This window comes from Camelus bactrianus, chromosome X (assembly GCF_048773025.1).
Source record: "Camelus bactrianus isolate YW-2024 breed Bactrian camel chromosome X, ASM4877302v1, whole genome shotgun sequence".
NCBI classification, from domain to species: domain Eukaryota; kingdom Metazoa; phylum Chordata; class Mammalia; order Artiodactyla; family Camelidae; genus Camelus; species Camelus bactrianus.
The window spans coordinates 30,024,084-30,043,178 of NC_133575.1; the positions used below are offsets into that span (position 1 = coordinate 30,024,084).

General features: G+C 36.9%; 1 protein-coding gene across 7 annotated transcripts in view; it reads right to left on the bottom strand.

Moving 5' to 3' along the window:
• RPGR (retinitis pigmentosa GTPase regulator) overlaps positions 1 to 19,095 on the bottom strand; it is a 66,700-nt gene that overhangs the window by 47,091 nt on the left and 514 nt on the right. For all 7 annotated transcript variants that reach the window (XM_074358846.1, XM_074358845.1, XM_074358847.1 and 4 more), the window contains exons 2-8: positions 17,810 to 17,935; positions 17,231 to 17,323; positions 15,715 to 15,777; positions 13,496 to 13,654; positions 11,470 to 11,619; positions 9,829 to 9,987; positions 5,069 to 5,224 (exon numbers count right to left, since the gene is read on the bottom strand). In XM_074358846.1, coding sequence (XP_074214947.1) covers positions 5,069 to 5,224; positions 9,829 to 9,987; positions 11,470 to 11,619; positions 13,496 to 13,654; positions 15,715 to 15,777; positions 17,231 to 17,323; positions 17,810 to 17,935 — 906 coding nt within the window. The remainder of the gene's footprint in view (positions 1 to 5,068; positions 5,225 to 9,828; positions 9,988 to 11,469; positions 11,620 to 13,495; positions 13,655 to 15,714; positions 15,778 to 17,230; positions 17,324 to 17,809; positions 17,936 to 19,095) is intronic.

Here is a 19,095-nt window from a genome sequence, read left to right on the forward strand (position 1 = left end):
GAGGTTCCTATAAGTTCAAATTAAGAATTTTTCAGGAGAGAGAAGCAAGATGGTGGAGTAGAAGGATGCTCGTAGCTCACCCTCTCCCACAAATACACCAAAACTCACATCTATGGACCTACTCAGCCAACCAGAGCACCTGCCGAACTCTGGCAGAACATCACCCTCTTCGAAAGACAAAGACACCAAAAATCTGGTAGGAGAAAAGGAAAAAAGAAAGAAGAAAAAGCAAAACAGTGTGGGACCAGTCCCGCGGGGTGGGAGCGGCAAAGAAGGACTGGTGCTATTTCACTGGGTCTCCCCCCTCCAACGGAGAGGCCAGCGGGATGGAGGGGGAGCCTCCGAGGCTCAGATCTGCCCCGAGCACCCCTTGACCGACAGAACTGAGTTAAACGGGCACAAAGGGTCCCTGTGACACCCAGCCTGAGACGCAAGCCAGCAGCTGGGGCCGGGACAGGCCGCCCGAGCCGGGCAGAGGACTAGGGCGGCTGCACTGAGGCAGCCCTGGGGGACTGCAGAGTGCTGCATGCTGTGGCTGGGAGGGGATACGGAGCAGAACAACCTCGGTCCCCCATAAATTGTGAAGAAAGCAAAGCAACATGGCTGGTGTGCCCTGCGGGGAGGGGCACCGTAGCCTTTGTCTCCTCAGACCTGTGCCACCATTACTGGCGCATCTCGCGAGAAGAGAGGTAGGGCGCAGCCACAGCCGCCATCTCCTCCTGTGTGCAGTGCCTAGGCGGGGGCGGGGCTGACACCTGAATTCGCACCCAGGGGCTCTGCAACCTCCTAGGGAGGACTGAGGCAGGTAGGATCTTTCTGCCCTGGCACCTCAGCGAACTTGCACCGCCAAGACAAACAAGGAGCTGAGATTTGGCACGGAGCAGGGGCAGGGCTGTTCCGTGGTCTTCCCCAAGCCCGCCTTCGGAGCACCGACCCGAGGTGGAGTGGGCAGCTGCACAGAGCAGCGGAGTGATGGGTGCCAGGAGAGGGCGGGCGGCCATCCGCCTTCCTGGCAGGCACACAGCTCCTGACCAAGGTGCTAGGAGGGGGTGTGATCCGCCCACCTGCCTCCCCCCGACCCCCGCCCCGAGCGCAGCATCTGACTGCGGCATCGGGAGGGGGAGTGACACACCCGCCCACCGGGTAAGAGCTCAGCTTCTGACCCAGTGTTAGGAGGGGGTGCAGTCTGCTAGCCGACCGCCACTGGGAGCAGCACAGATGAGGGCGCCAACAGAGGGCCTCTGGAAACAGCAAGCTGAGTTCGCGAAACAGGGCGAAGACACAAAGACCTCTTGATAAAATCATTAAGAGCACACCGTCACCAGGAGAACTAGATAACTGATACTCCTTAAGCCACAGTGCCAGAGAGATACGAGCAATCTGAAGAAGCAGAGGAACCACTCCCAATTAAAAGAGCAAGAGAAATCCCCTGAAAGCACGATCAAGGAAATAGACATTGATGGCCTACTAGATCAAGATTTCAAAAAAGGAGTGATGAAAGTACTGAAGAAACTAAAAGAAACAGTGTTTAGAGATATAAAATAGGTCAAAAATGAAATAGAAGCTATAAAGAAGAACCAAGTAGAATTAGTAAACTCATTTGCAGAGATGAGAGCTGACCTAAAGGCTGTACAAAGCAGGCTAGATAATGCAGAGGAATGAGTAAGTAACTTAGAAGACAGGACAACAGAGAGCACCCAATCAGAACAGCTGAGAGAAAAGCAAATAAATAACAATGAGAACAATATAAGGGACCTATGGGATAATATACAGCGTGCCAATCTATGCATAATAGGGGTTCCAGAAGGGGAAGAAAGAACAAAGGGGATTGAAAAGGTCTTTGAAGAAATCATGACTGAAAACTTCCCCAACCTAAAGAAAGAATCAGATATCCAAGTACAGGAGGCTCAGAGGGTCCCAAACAGGAAGAACCCAAACAGAACCACACCAAGACATATTATAATCAAGATGGCCAGGGTCAAGGATAAAGAAATGATTCTAAAGGCAGCAAGAGAAAAACAAAGAGTGAGTTACAAGGGAACCGCCATAAGGCTTTCAGCTGATTTCTCTGCACAAACACTACAGGCCGGAAGGGTGTGGCAAGATACATTCAAAGTCCTGAATGAAAAAAAGATGCAGCCTAGGATACTCTATCCAGCAAGGCTATCCTTTAGAATAGAAGGAGAGATAAAGAACTTCATAGACAAGCAAAAACTTAAAGAGTTTAGCAACACTAAACCCATGTTAAAAGAAATATTCACAGGTCTACTCTAAATAGAAAAGAAGCAGGATGCTACAAAAATGAGAAACTCATAACTGGAAAGAAGATAACTGCCATGAATTACAAAAAGAATAAACACAAAATTGTAAAGGAAGACAACTAAATCATTAAGAGTGGGAGAGGGAAGCAAGGAAAGCCACTGTGGAAAACAGTCTGGAGATTCCTCAAAGGACTGGGAATGGACTTGCCATATGACCCAGGAGTCCCACTCCTGGGCACATATCCGGAATGAACCCTACTTCAAGGTGACACCTGCACCCCAATGTTCATGGCAGCACTGTTTGCAATGGCCAGGACATGGAGGCAGCCTAGATGTCCATCAACAGATGACTGAATAAAGAGGATGTGGTATGTTTTTGCAATGGAATACTGTTCAGCCACAAAAACCAACAACATAACGCCATTTGCAGCAACATGGATGTCCCTGGAGAATGTCATTCTAGGTGAAGTAAGCCAGAAAGAGAAAGAAGAATACCATATGAGATTGCTTATATGAGGAATCTTAAAAAAAAAAAACAAAAACATAAATACAAAATAGAAACAGACTCATAGACATAGAATACAAACTTGTGCTTGCCAAGGGGGCGGGGGGTGGGAAGGGACAGACTGGGATTTTAAAATGCAGAATAGATAAACAAGATTATACTGTATAGCACAGGGATAAATATACAAGATCTTGTGGTAGCTCATAGCGAAAAAAAAGTGACAATGAATATATATATGTTCATGTATGACTGAAAAATTGTGCTCTACACTAGAATTTGACACAACATTGTAAAATAACTATTACTCAATAAAAAATGTAAAAAAAATTATACAATTCTTATTTACATGTTTTTAAAACACAATTGTGCCCTAGCAAATTAACAGGCAAATTAAAAGAAGATGTATTTAATAAAATTATTTTAAAATTAAAAAAAAAGAATTTTTCAACTCTATCAAGAACAATAGTGGGCTAAAAATGAAGAGTTTTAAGCTGGGAAATGACAAAATCACATTTGGGGGCTTGTAGTTTAAGACGGCAAAGTACCTATATACTAAGAAAATCCAAAAGACCTGCCTGAAAAATGGTTAGAAATAATAACGTAATTTAGTAAAGCGGCAAGTTCAAAACTTAATATACAAAAGCAAACAGATTCATAAATAAACAATAAGCAGCATTTAGACTCTAAATTTAGACTGCTATAATTACGATTAGGTATTTATTTCCTTTCTTTATATATATGCCTTATCATCTTTTTTCTTTCCTCCACCTGTTTTTGACCCTGATCTCTTTATCCAAAATGTTAAAAAGGTTTTTTTTTTTAAACTTGATTATCTTTGGCCAGAGGAGAAAAACTCTGATCAAGCCGCCTGATCATACTTCCAACCTCAGAGACCTTTTTAAAACATGAGCCACTAGTCTTAATGGGGAACTAGCAAGAACTTACAGATAACTCACCATTTACCTCTCGTTAGTCCTGGAGAAAAAAAAAATTCCTAACACCTGTCCCCTGGGGAGAATTCATGAGCAAAAATGTCAAACAAAGTTAATGTTCAATTATTTGTGCTATGACTTCTTTCATCAGGAGGAAAGGTATTATGAAAGTTTAACCAAATTACCTCATTGTATGTTAGATGATCCATAAAAAGTATTTACCACCAGTGGCAATGTGGAGTTGATGAAAATGGCAGTAAGGACAGAGAAACTGAGCTTAAAACCCTGAAGTAAGGCGTATGTATCAACAGCTCTTCTGGGGCTATGAATGAATAATAATTCTTTACATTCTATATAGTTCCATTTCATGCTACATTAACAAGAACACTTGATACTTGAAAATGGGCAGGTAGTTCTCTCTGAAAGGTTCCTTGGGGAAGAAGGGATAGTACATGCTTGTACCTTATATTTGCTGACTCCTAGTTCCCCTAACCAGACCCCATTAGATGAGCTCCATCATAGAGGAAACTTTTGTAAAAGAAGGGAAAAAATGCAGCAATACCAGTACCCAGATCATTTTAAAATACTACATGCTTTATGACTTTTTAATATTTCATTTGTAGATAGAAACATGAGGTAGAAACAGAGAAATTACAGAGCCTTTTGATCCAAAGCAATTAAAATTGTGGAGTATATTAATTAGCGACAGGTGAGTCTGTCATTTTAAGAATACACCTTTATTGAGTCCTACATTGGCAGCACCCAGATTCAGAAGTTGAGAAGTAGGCCCAAAGCAGCATCTCCCTGGATAAAGGAGAAACTACAGAGCAGAAGATCTAGAGGGCCCAAGAATTTACCTAATGGTTTTTGAGGTGCCTTTCTCCCTACCACTATGGAGAAAACAGGGAAGAGTTACTTCTGAAAATGCCTCCTGGTGGCAAAAGCATCATAAGAATTTACTCAGACTGACTATAGCTATCAGACTGAATGTACAGGGAGACTGTTTTAAAATAAGTTCTTTCTTAGAAGGCTTTTCCCTTTGGCCTGAGCAGAGTTGAGAGCCTTCAAGTTGATACAATTTCAAAAAGATTCCAGCTTTCTGCCAAAGTATAATACTATGGTCTTACCTCCGACAGCACTGATGTATTTTGAGGCTGTAATTCTTTGGATCATTTATATTGATTTTCAGTCGAATTAAAATATTAAAAAGTAGTTCACAACTTTATACACTGGCATATTAAACAAAGAATTCCATTTTCTTAGTTATTAACTCCTTTGCTTACATTAGATACATTCATTCCATATAGTATTTATTTTGCAATAAAATATACTGAGTTCTATAAGTGTATAATAGAAATTCTGATCTGTACCTGTTATCAAAGCTGTGTGATTTTCTCCACAGGAAATATACCTTATTTTCTGATCCTTAATATCATCAATGATTCTGGGTTCTGAAGTTTCAAAAATAAAAGTGCCAAGACCCAGTTGACCAAACTGTCCCAGCCCAAAGGAGTACACGGCATTCTCTAAAAGGGAAGGGGCAAATACAAGAAAAGGATTTCAGGGGTACAGACACAGTCACCATTATATCTAGAAAGACGGTGATAGTCCACCTTATTTTATAATGAAGGTTAAGTGCCTCTGAAAGAAATACTCATATAGGAATACCTAATACTTAAGCATACATTACTCAGTGATGAAGAGAGAGAAAAATGACAAGGTACACAATCATAACAATTGTGGTATGGGCCTGATTTTATCCTTTACATATAACCACAAAAGGAATCGCTAAAGACACAAAAGTCATTTGGTGAACTACCTAAAATGTCCCTATAATTACCACTCAACTCATTAAAAAGCATCAATTGTCATTAAGCTAATTCCTTTCACTGCCTTAAGTAAAAAAATGAACAGTGTTTCCTACAGAAAGACTCCTTATTTTTTAACAGTAGTTTAATGGAATAACCTATTTTATAAAGCAATTTCAGAGGAGAATTTGCATGAGAATTAAAACTTACAGTAGATATGCTAGATTTATTTACAGGAAAAGCTCCTTTACTAGGAAATGCAGTAATAATGAAAAGAGGGGAAAAGGTTTTTCTCTATATTAACATTTTTAAAGTGATTCCAAAGGAACTCCAATTACTTAGTAAATATTAGCTCATATACTCTTGAGAAACAGAAAAGCACAAAAACAGGATAAACGAACGGTGATGAACGTGTCCTTTTAGACACAACTCTGGCTGGCTCCCGCCTTAGGAAGCACAGTGTTCACTGCATTAGTCCGCTTCTCCACAGTGTAACACGTTGCCTCTCCTGATGCAGGAGCAAGAGCTTCGGATTCAGGCAGCAGCCCAAACCTTCATCATTACTAGCTGTGGCAAGTAGACAAACTACTTAAATTCTCTGATGCTGTAATACCTGTTTAATAAAGTTGCTGTGAGGATTAAATGAGAAAACATTCAAGAAGGTTTTAAAACACAATAGGACATTCAGTTGTAAAAGGACATTTTTCTAAAAAGTAATTATCTAATTAATTCATCTTATTCTGACACGGAGGATATTGATGAACACATAACTATTGTCATATAGTTTTACATTTTTTCTGTCTAATAAGAATATTTACTTCATAAATAAGACATATACATATTACTTCTTAAAGAAAATACAATGTGTCAAGGATACAAAGCCACACTGAGGCAAGGGCAAACAGATCTTTATTTTAGTGGAAAAAATATCATCTCTTAGTTTAATTAATACTCACATAGCGTATCTCCAGTTCTGAATGTTCAGCTTAGTATCTCTAGCTGGCCAACAATTACTCTAAGTTTCTTGGGCTCCCTGATATCAGCCTGTGACATTAGGCTGTTCAGGCAGCCTGAATCACGTTACAAAAGTTTTGTTCCTTATCCCGTTAGGTTCCCTTTCATGTGCTTGGATGACTAGCAATGACAATCATTTCTACTATTTTTAAATGACCTAAGACTTTTATCTAAGGACATCACATACAAAAACCAATATAATTATTAGTCATATCACCTTTATAACATTTGTAACAATGCAATTCAGGGCTAATAAATAATTCGGTATTAGGAAAACAGATTTTATTAGTTGGCTTCAGATAAATATTACTCTAATTTCACAGAATACACTTCATTTCACAAATAGTTACTTGTGTAGCCCCGTAGAGATCTTAAATTTGTCTAAACATAATCTGGCAAAGTTCTTCTTCTCCTTGAGTCCAGACTTCATTGTGGACCCAATCTAATACCCAGGCCTTTCTTGTCTTTTGGTAACTGCTGTGGATGACATACAAGGTTATACCTATCACTCGGTCTCACTTAGTGCATGCCAGTCCCAGTCTAACACTTTCTTAATAGAAATCCATCGTTTCCCCTGTCGCTATAAGCAGTAGTCGTATTGTCTGACCTATCACAGTCACATCTAAATATCGTATCTTAAATATATTTACCAGCAGTAAACTAATTTAAATTGTCTTAAAAGTATTTTACTAAATGATACCTAAATAGATTTTAAGATCAGAGTTTAAGGAAAAACAAAGCTGCGAGGGCCACCATAGAATCATCTAATCAAGCTTTTTCCTTTAGTGAAAGGAGTGATCTAGAACAGATGGCTAGCTATTCTTTGCTTTAAGGTCTTGCAAATTATTCTATAACTCTTAGGTGTTTAATTTAGAACTTAGTCAAACTGATGAGCAATACACTCTTCATGCCCATTTCTTCATCAGTTAGGATTAAATATTTATTATTTCTGTCTATGCTGCTCCAGAACACAGGTTTCTTACCAGGATTGGCTTTCAAAGGTCCATGGAGAAATTGGAAAAATAGGTAAAATAGTGTATTTTCCATACAGATAAATTTATACAACTTAAGGGGATGTCTTTTATTATAAAATTAAAAGCTTTTAATTTTCACTTTGAAAATGTCCCTTATTTTATATAATGGTAAAAACAGATGGCATTTTTCTTGCAATGTCCACATTTAGCTAAATGCAAAAATGGAAGTTGGCGACCATCTGTAGGTTCTCATATTCTTTTTACAAAATTAAAACTTAAAATATAAAAACTTTTATTGTACACCAGAAATTGACACAACATTGTAAATCAACTGTGCCTCAAAAAAAAAAAAAAAGAATCTTTCTGAAAGCAAATGAATACTTTCAAAAAAAAAAAAAAACAACTTTACTGGCCTATGAGATCCCAAAGTCTGCAAAATCTAGAGAAAACAATCAATTTCTGGCAATATGGTGCTTAATTTCAAAACAAAGTCCACAGGAAGCTGAATGTCTATAATACTGCACAAAAATATCATACTTTGGTGCATTTTAAATTTTAAGCATAATTAAAAGAATCATGAATTATCTTGGCAAAATATTTTTGAAAGTATTTTATAATGTATAGTTGAATGACACTATTATTACATAATCAACATTTGTGTCCTTCAGAATATTCTTCAATCACCTAATAAATTAATTCTTTCTACAATCTTTGTATAAACTAGAGAAGATACATAGCACATGAAGAATAAGCTGCATTTCTGCCTATGGATGGATTTTCAGATAATTTATAAAGATTAATTTTAAAGTTTAATTCCTAGAATAAATCTTTTAGAAATTATATGAAAATTCATTTTATCAGCAGAAGTTTAAAAAAAACTTAAACCTCAGAATTATTTCCAAATGTAGAATGGAGGCCTTGAAAAAAATTATTTCAAACTTTGAAAAGATTCCATCTGGAAGTTGTAATTCTGGGAAACTATAGCTTTAGAAGCATAACTAGGACTAGAATAGGAAGTCAAGGAAAAGTGATGCAAGAGGAAAACCTAAAGATAAAATATTGCTTAATTACCTTGCAACATTTAAGCATTATCTTCTGAGAATTAGATTTTAAAATTTGTCTAGAACACTTCTAGCTTTGTGTTACTGAAGATTAAGTGGTGACTTCAGAAACTGTTTATTTCTTTTTGACCAAAAAATATTACAATCATTCACTACCTAACTGCATTATCTCTTATACTACTTATCTAAGATGAGTCTAATGCTGAACAAATTTGGGAGCATCAATTTTGTAAGCATATTATCAAGTAGTAAGTATATTTTAATGTACAATCCTGAGAAGTCATATGTCATACCAAATACAAAATTCAGAAGCCAAAAGTGACATTACCATTAAAGTTCTAAGTTTCTTTTATTATCTATAATTTAAAATCTCAACACTCTTTAATTACTATAACAGTACGTAAAAATCAGAAAGAAATCACCAAGTTAGACATTGTGAATATCACACACAAAAAAGAATTATCGGGTGAAGGTATAGCTCAAATGGTAGAGCGCATGCTTAGCATGCAGGAGGTCCTGGGATCAATCCCTAGTACCTCCTCTAAAAATAAACAAACAAACAAACAAACCTAATTACCTCCCTCCCCCACATAAAATAAATAAATTAAAAAAAATGAATGTGGACAAAAAAAAAGAATTGTCAATTACAAGTAAAAAATAGCATTAACAAGGAGCTTCTCCAAATGAAGGTATTTCAGAAAAAAATGTCAATTTTAAATAAATATGGAAAACACATATATGAGGAAAACAATGTATTCTTGGAAATGAGCTAAAAATGTTATTTTTTGCCATTAAAGTGTTAAGATCATGAAAATGTCAATTATGTTAGCAAAAACAATTCAACAAGATTCATTTTTTTCTACTTAAAGTTTTTCCATAGGCCAGAAAAGTTTATTAACTACAGGAACAAAAGGTGGGGATCTTAATGGAAAAAAATGCAAAGGCAACTTACACGAAGTACCTAAAATAGTCAAACTCATAGAAGCAGAGACTAGAATGGTGGTTGCCAGGGACTGGGGTAGGGGGAGAGGGGAGCTGCTAATGAATGGGCATAGGATTTCAGCTATGCGAAGCTGAAAGTTCTGGAGACCTGCCATACAACATCGTGCCTATAGATAACAATACTGTATTATAATACTGTAACTTAAAAATTTGTGAAGAGAGTAGATCAGATGTTAAGTGTTATTACCACAATAAAAATAAATGAATGTCAAAAAGTTTTTCATGAGCCACCACAGAAAGTAGGGGACAGAGTGGCAGCATCCACACATACCTGTGAGAACAACTGTGTGCCCTCCACCACAAGCGACTTGGATCACCTTCTCAGGAATTCCAGGCACTAGCTGAGGCACTTTGCGATTGACCAGCAGTTCTGGGGGAAGGCCTAACTTCCCGCATTCAGCTTCTCCAAAGGTGTACAGTTCTCCCTCCGCTATTCAAGGAAAAGTACAGTGATCAGTGATGACATAGACATGAATGAAATACTCATCTTTTTGGTATATGTTCTTTCAATAAAACATTTAGAAAATCTCAATTTAATAAATTTGACCTTTCTGGAGATATTTTTACTGAATGGTAAGGAAATAAAGCTAGATTTTCCTTTCCCCTTGATTATTTTAATCCAAAATCTTCATGAACATTTCATGACCATCACTACTGATAAACAACTAGAGAATTATTTTACCTGTTTCACAATACGTAAAGATGATCTTACTTCTTCTTACTTTTAATAAAGCAAAATGAGTAGACATTAAACCCCCATGAGGACATGGATTTTGTCTTGCTCACTACGGTATTGCAAGAACCTAGCAGTGTGTCTAGTACATTAAACATTTAACGAATACTTGTTGAATAAATGAATAATTGCTTTTTATGAAACTTATTTTAGAAAACTCATTTACGGGTGAAGTAAATATGGTGAGTAAGCCTAAAGATAGCAGATTTTACTCAATTAGTTACTTAGATGGTACTTCTCCCAGAAAGACTCTCTTATTAAGGAACTTGTGACATTTAATTACTGCCTTGTCCATACTAATACTATTGACTTGTTTCTGTAATCACACTTAACCACACTGTGCTATGACTATGAGCTTCTTGAAAGCAGGAATTTTTTATTCATTTCTATGAACTGAACTGAGTTCTACAGAGCAGGAATTTTAAAACTTGTAAATACACGTTCTAACCTAAAGAATGACACAGAACATATCACCACTGGTGTGAGGAAAGAGGTAACACAGCACGTCTTGTTTATTATTTGCATGTCTCCAAGAAAATCACAGCTGACTGACTTTTGGTCAATCCCTGGGAATGTGGCCCTTGGGTGTGTTCTCTGTGTTGGTGATTGATGATTTTGTTATGTACACCTGGAGAAATAAATGACGCCAGCTTAGCAAGATGCTAAGAAATGGTAGCTTTGCACAAACGTCAACACTGATGATGTACACCTGGTTTCACCGCTGAGGGCCCTGAGTTGCAGTTGCCATGACTAGCTGCTGGCAGGATGTGCCGACAAGACCAGTCACCCACATAAAAGCTTCAGACTCCGAGAATAAAGTGAGTGTCCCTGGGCAGAGACATCACACATACATCCCTGTAATTCACTGCCAAAGAGAAAACATGCCCTGTGTGGCCTTGGAAGAGGAAGGACTAGGAAGCACATACTGGACCTCTCTGGAGGATACAGACCTTTATTCACTAAAAAAAGTTAACATGTCAGATAGAGTTTGAAATTATAAACACTCATTATTGAAATGAAGAAATATTGTGACCCAAAACAGACCAAAATTGTATTATTACATGGATTACCATGTGAATATTTCTATAGAACTGTAGAATGTTATGGCAGTTTACTATTTATTTAGTAATAAGTTAGAAATGGGAGATAACATGATAAATCCAAACTGCTCTGTCTTACTTGTTATAAAAGCTGAATGGTAATATCCACAGGAGATCCAGGAGATAGGCTTTCCAACGGTCACTTGATGAGGGACACATACATTAGTTATATTATTTAAACCAATTTGCCCTTCAGAATTGTCACCCCACATAAAAAGCTCTCCATCCTCTATAAAGAAAACACAAAGAGGAAAAAGGGTTTTCAGAGGTAGCAGGGATAGCAAGTTACTATATTTCCAACAGAGCATTTATTTTTTAATTTAGAAAAATTATGTGTCTTTAAAGAAAAGTACTACCTGACATTTACACCAGCTAGCTACTGTTATGAAATGTTTCCAAAATGATAAAGGATAGAGAATAACCTGATGTAAATCACTTTAGACATGTCCATATTTTTATCTCAATAGCAAAGACAAAATGTCCTTTTCTATAATAACCTTTCCTTATTCGAATGTCTCTAAACAGAAAATGGTTTCCTCCTTTTGAGCTGTCTACCAGCAACCTAACTGAATGTCTGCACGAGTCACACTGGACATATCCTGCGCAAGTCCCAGGTCAAAAGGGCCTGGAAGACCTTGCTCTGAGAACACTGTGGGAATGATGCTGTAAAGGAAGAAAAACATTAAATAAATGTATTTCACTAACTTTTTAACTTTACAATTTATACTTGAAAATAAATAATCTAACTTCAGAGAACAAGGAGATGCGTTAGCATACATAGCATCTCAAAAACAGGTTAACTTAAACGTGCTTTCTGATAAGGGTTGCAATGTCAGAGAAAAAACTAAGGGAAATATTTTAGAAAGGAATTATCAAGACTTATTTACTTGCATCTTTTAATTAATTTAAAACATTTAAAGCTTTGAAGTGGTTTAATAATAAGGCAAATAAAAGGAACATAAAAAAATAAGAACCAAAAGGAGGAGGCCAAAATGCCAACTGCGCGGCTGGCAGAACGAAGGGACGGAGCTGCAGGCACAGCGCTGGCGCTCCTGACAGCCAGAGCAACAGCGTCCGTCACACAGCTCCCAGGACGGGAAAAGAGCGCGCACCAGCAGCTGCTTCAGTGAGACTCATTTATCTCGGCTCCAAAAGTTAAAGAAATTTCTCATACAGGATTTTGATAGGGAGGGCAGAGAGATGCAATGACATTACAAACTGTATTTTAATAACATATATCCAACAGATTTCTATGATGTTTCTGACAGCAACTTCATTAAAGCTGGTGTAACTTTCAGAACATACAATGAAGATAATATTTAAGAATATCTAGTGTATACATCTATCAAAATCCATCAAATTGTACATCTGAAATATGTGTAGTTTACTGTACAGAAATTATACCACAATAAAGTTGTCAAAAATTTTTTTTAATTTTGTTAATGCCTATTGGTAATGGTTAAAAATGGAATAAAGATTTTGTCTTGCAAAAAAAAAAAGACATGGGTAAATGAGAGTTATTGCGGCATAAATTAAGTTGAAAGCTGGAAAAAAAATAAATATAGACACAAAAGGTCACATATTGTACGATTCCATTTATATGAACTATCCAGAGTAGATAAATTCATAGAAAAAGAAATTTGGTGGTGGCTGGGAGCTGGGGGGGTGGGGGAATGGGGAGAAACTGGTTACTGAGGAAGGGGTTTACTTTAGAGTGATGAAAATGTTTTGAAACTGGATAGAGGTAGTGGTTGCCTAATACTGTTAATGTACTAAATGCAACAGAATTGTTTACTTTGAAATTGTGAATTTTATGTTATGCAAATTTCACCTCTATGAAGTATTTTGGGGTTTAAAAATAATATCTAAAGGAGCAGATGGATAGCATAGCTTAGAACTTATTTAACAATTACCTTCTAAATGTATGTAAGCATGAAATTATAATATATGTCATGATTTTAAGTTCTATTTTTAATGTCTTCTGAAAACACAGGGTCAATGAGAGAAAATTAAACAGCACTGCTGTTTTCAATCTACTGACTTGGTATATCCTAGTCTCAAAAAAAAAGAGATGTGTCCCAGTTTGAAATGGAAAAAAATCTTACCAGTCAGTACAGCTGAAGTATTAGATCCAGCAGAAAGTTGTTTAATCTTATGCTGGGATGTAAAAAAACTAACTAGATGAAAAGTGTTCCTCTCTTCAGTGTCACCAAGTCCTAGCTGTCCTTCATTATTTCCTCCAGCTGCATAAACTTTGCCTCCTTCTGCACATGGAAAAGAAAATATCAGTATACCATCGTCACCATCGTAGTGAGACAGGCCGGTGTACCCCACATAGTTCCTCTAGTACCAGAGGAGAAAGATGAAAGCTGGCATTATCCTGCAATTTGGTGAACTTCATTTTGGTGTCAAAAACACAGCCAAACAAACAAGGCTCTACATTTCTGTGAGATTTCATAAATCATTCTAGAGTTTAAGTAGCAATTGAAATGCATAATATGTGTGGAATGTATTTTCTTGCTTAGGCAGTACTATTAATTCAGAGCAAAAAAGATGAAAGTAATTTCCAAATTAATTTATAATCCAAATCAAACTATTTCAAAAGAGATGTGGTTCATTAATTTTAACTTCCGTACCCATTAAAGCTAAGATATAACAGGTAACATATAAGTAAAATGGGGCAAATACAAGAAGAATATAATTAGAAACATGAAAATTCTATGTTGTGTAATTATATTTTAATTTTTTAGCTAAATAGGAAGGCAGTATAGCATTGTGTTTAGGAGAGAGGACACCAAAGCCAGATTTCCTAGGTGCGAATTCTGGCTTGCCACTAATCAGCTGTATAACTTTGGGCAAGCTAACCTTAACCTCTCAGTGTTGTATTTTCCTCATCTGTAAAATGGGGTAATAATAGTGCCTACTTTACAGAAGTATTATGAAGATTAAATTAACATTTATAAAATTCTTAGAATGGCATTTGGCTCATTGTAAGCACTATATAAATGTTTGTTAATTATTTTCTTAATCACATAAGAAGTATATCATGCCTAGGTAATAAACACTGCCAGTAACCTCTAAAGCAATGAAACATAAACACGTACATAATAAAATTAAATATATCTGTCATAAAAATGCACATGAAATTAAAGCCTCACTAAATTATAGTGGAAACTGAGGGCAAAATCATCCTGAATCAGTTAAAAATTTTAAATTAGATGTTACTTTAGAAAAAATGAAACCTAGTTGAGGAAACAAGACTAGCTTTCAAATGGAAGACACTACAAGGCCACATGGAATTGGACCACACAACTGAACACATCTGGAGCAAAGCAGAGTTCATAGAATGCTGAAGCAGTTCAGAGAACGATATGAGGAAGAAGCTGAATAGCCACAAAAAGCTCCATGGGAGAAGTAAGCCTTACGCTGGATCTTAAAAGAATCTGAATAAGAGAAGGAGAAAAGACATTTCAGCAAAGGAAAATTATAAGTGAGGGCAGAGAGGCGAGGGGAACCGAGGCAGTGAGAAGAGCCTGAAGACGGAAGCAGCTGTGTGGCAGAAAAGGATGGTAGGAAAGACTGCCCCGTGGTCAAGGCCTGGATGTCTAACTGTTTCAGCAGGATTTGTTGAAGACTGCCTTTTCTTCACTGAATTGCCTTGGCACCTTTGTCATCTATCACTTGGGTGTAAACTTGTGGGTCTTTTTCTGAACTCTACTCTGTTCCATTAATCTTTGTCTTAATCTTTTCACTAATAGCACAGTGTCTTGATTAGCTTTACAGTAGGTCTTGAAATCTGGTAGTGCTAAGTCCTTCAATTTTGATCTTTTCAAATTGTTTTCACTATTCTAGGTCCCGTGCTTTTCCATTCAAACTTTAGAATCACCTTGTCAATTTTCTCTCTCTCTCTCACACACTCACACACACACACACACACTCACACACAGACACACAGACAAAGCCTGTTTGGATTTTGATTGGATTGTGCTAACTCACATCAATAGCCTTTTGAGGAGGGCTTCCACTCACCCTCAGAAAAGAAGAGGGAAGAGCAAGATCAGGAGCAAGCTGCCCCTGAGGTGTGCACACAGGTAAGGAGATGCCGTCCCTAGACATAAGCCAAGGAAAGAAGCTTTTTCTTCAGCCACTCAACATTTATCTGCATATAGGCAAACAAGTGTGCTAACCATTTACATTTTTAAAAATCCTAATCTTATTGTTGCCAATGTACCATTTTTGTTAATTTTACAAAGCCATAAATGTTACTGGAGTGAGACCTCAGTCCTCAAACTGGGCAGGAAGTCATACAGATTGAATACTATACCCGTTGAAACTAGGGTGTGGTTCCTTCCACAGGCAGCAAATTTCACTTTTTCAGGTTTTAAAGCTAAAAAATATAAAAACACGACAATTAAGACATTTTATGATTATGAAAATGATAAATAATCCAGGTCAAATGATAACCAAGTGGTGCAACAGACTTAAACCCAGGCCTGTCTGACTCCAAAGGTGATGTTCATAACTAATGAATCAAGTTTTCAGAACTAGTTGTTCATCATAATAACCAGTGGAGCTTTGAGAAAAATACAGATAGCTCAGCCCCACCCCTAGAGAATCTGAGTCAGCTGCTCTGAGGTAAGGCCTAGGCATCTACATATTTTTTTAAAAGCCACAAGCAATTAATGTGCTGCAATCCACTGCATTGCTATGGTGCCTCTTCACCGACCTGAGACCTGATCTGTTTCCTAATCTGCCATCACCATCATCAAGATAACTTTCTACTTCACGCAACAAAACACCAAGTCCGATACTCATAGGCATACGCCTATGTTAAAGTTCTTCATTCATTCATTTACATATTAAAAACATTTACAGAACATCTCCTAAATGCTTAGCATAGGGGCTGCAAAGATCACTAAGACAGAATCCCTGGCCTCAAGGATCTCTTAGTAGAGACAATCCTGCTAGCTTATCTATCAGATATTTGAGAGTAAGGATTATAGGCACCGTAAATAAACCCAACAGTTTAGTAGATGGTTCAATAAATACTTTTGACCAAGCAGAACACTTTAAAAGTTCCACAACAATATCTATAAATAGCATGGATATGATAGTTATACTGAAACTTTGAGCTGAAATTTAAAATTTGGCTAGGAAGATAAAGAATCCAGCTCCTATCACATCCCAAGGTATCTCCATCGCCATTCACGTATTGCTGTTTGTAGGTTACAACCAAGCAGAAGCTTTGCACATAACAGGGAGAAAGTTTTGTAAAGGTATTGTATGTCCCATATTTTCTGGGACAGTCCTAATTTGAAATACTTTGTCCTGTTGTTCTTGTAAGAATACTAGTAATAATCAATCCCTAGTTGTGATATTTTGTTCGGCACTTATGCTCACTCTATACAGCAGGATAAAGTGTGTTTTATAAAAGTGGCAACTGTATACAACCATGATGTCCACAACTCTAACAAATGAGACAGAGCTAAAAATCCTAACATGTCATATTGTTTGTTTTCTATATATGCAATAACAGTGATATTTAAGTAGGTTTACAAACATGCAAAAAAAAAAAAAGGATGTTCATGTGTAATACTGTAGAATCATTACTTCTTTTGTGGTCTCTGGGTTTAAGATCAATGTGATTTTTAGACCCTAACATATAAAAGTAATTCTAAATACCATATGAAAAAGTTAAATGCTAGTAATATTCAAGTAAATCTCAGAAAATAAAGAACTAAAGGGTTTATCATTCATAATATGATATTAAAGAACTACACAATATAAAAGTACTTTATATAGTTTAGTAATTAAAGCGTTAAGGAAGAAAAGACCCCAACCTTTGACACATGTTGGCTTGCTAACAGTTGATTTTGAACCTAATCCCAACTGGCCCCAGTTGTTGCAGCCAAACATGAAAAGTTTATTATTTCCTGGAGGGAAGGAAAAAGAAATAATAAATTGAAGCATTTTCAAGATAAAGTAATATGAGATGAAGTCATCACAATGCAGTAAAAAAGCTGTACTTAAACACTGTCATTGCTTTTACATGTTGAAACAGATCACCTTGTCCATCTACCTATAGCCAGATTCTGTTAGGTGTAGAGTTTCTAAAATTATACAGTAATATTTTTTATTTTATATATATATAAAAAATATATATATAAAATAAATATATATATAAATAAATAAATAGATTTATTCCAAGAAAGTAGTATGTATAGAAAATCACACTTAAATATACTAAGGGAAACTAAAATTTAGAAGATGCCCTTGATAAGTCAATTTGTCAAGAATTCTTTGGAAAAGAAAAAAAAAGCCACTTTCTGTGTATTTTCAACATGTTTCAAACACAACACATCTACAATACTTAGGATTCTTTAAGTATTACTATCTTCATTTAGGATTTTAATACTAACCTGTAATAATAGCAGTATGTTCATCTCCACATGAAAGATATATAGGTATGTCATTTTTAAACCAGAATTTGCTGGGAGTATTTTCAGCAAATTTAGTTTTTCCAAATGTAAACACAGCACCCGAATCTGCAAATACATGAGAGTTTCGATTTCACAACTTTTATTATGTTGCCTGTGAACTAAAATATTTTCCCAGTAATTTATCTATACAGATTCCTTGTCTCCTAACAGCTTTGCTTTTGCTCTTGACCATCTACAACCTCCTTTTTCCATCTTAATTCAGTTTTACTCCTCAGACTTCATTTTAGTTTTATTTATAAAATCTAATAAATTAAATATATATTATTCATTTACAGGTGTAAAGTAAGAAACTGTCACAAAGGAGGCAGTCCTGCTGTCATGAGGTGGACCATCTGCTCCCTGCAATGAGCTGATACACTCAATGCCCTCCTCATGCTGGTGAACACCTGGTGGTCTAGCCCCTGACTGAGGGTTTTTCTCCACACACAGAAACAGGTCAGTATTGAGTTTCATCCTTAACACCATGAGAAGGCAGGATGTTGAGATTTACCATTCCTAAATGAAGTCATTATATACTCCCTGATGTGAGGACACAGTTTTAATCCAGTACCATTTTGGAGAGAGACTAAAAACTCCTACCAGATCCCAATAACTAAACACACACCCACACACACACCCAATAACTAAATACACACACACACACACACACACACACACACACACACCCCAAATGATATTGTCATTTTGTTTAGTTTCTTGTATCTCTAAGTTGTGAACTCAAGACAGGAATTTAATCGTGTCTGAATCAAGAGCATGGCAGAAACGCAATACATATTTCAGTGAATACATGGTTTTGCTTTAATCCAGTGTTTTTTCAAACTGTTGGTCGTGATCCATTAGTGGGTCAGACAATCAACTTAGTGGGTCACGATTACCATTTTTAAAGGAATGTATTATAGAAAAGAGCTGAGCGCATCCCAAGTGGCTAGACTTAGTACTGCTTCATAAAACGTGTCTCTGTTACACAGTATATACATGATACCGACTCACAACGTCAAACGTTACTTCTGGAGTTCAGGGGAAAAGTCTTAAAAAAACACTCGCTAACGGCTCCCTCCTTCCTCCCAGTCGTCTTCCCCATCCTTTTTTTACCCCACGTCCCCTGGTCACCCACTCTTTACTGCGTTCAGTACACAACCAGGTCCGGAGCACCTCGACGAAAGTAATTTGGGAAGTTCATAGGGAGGTAAAAGGTAGCCCTGCCT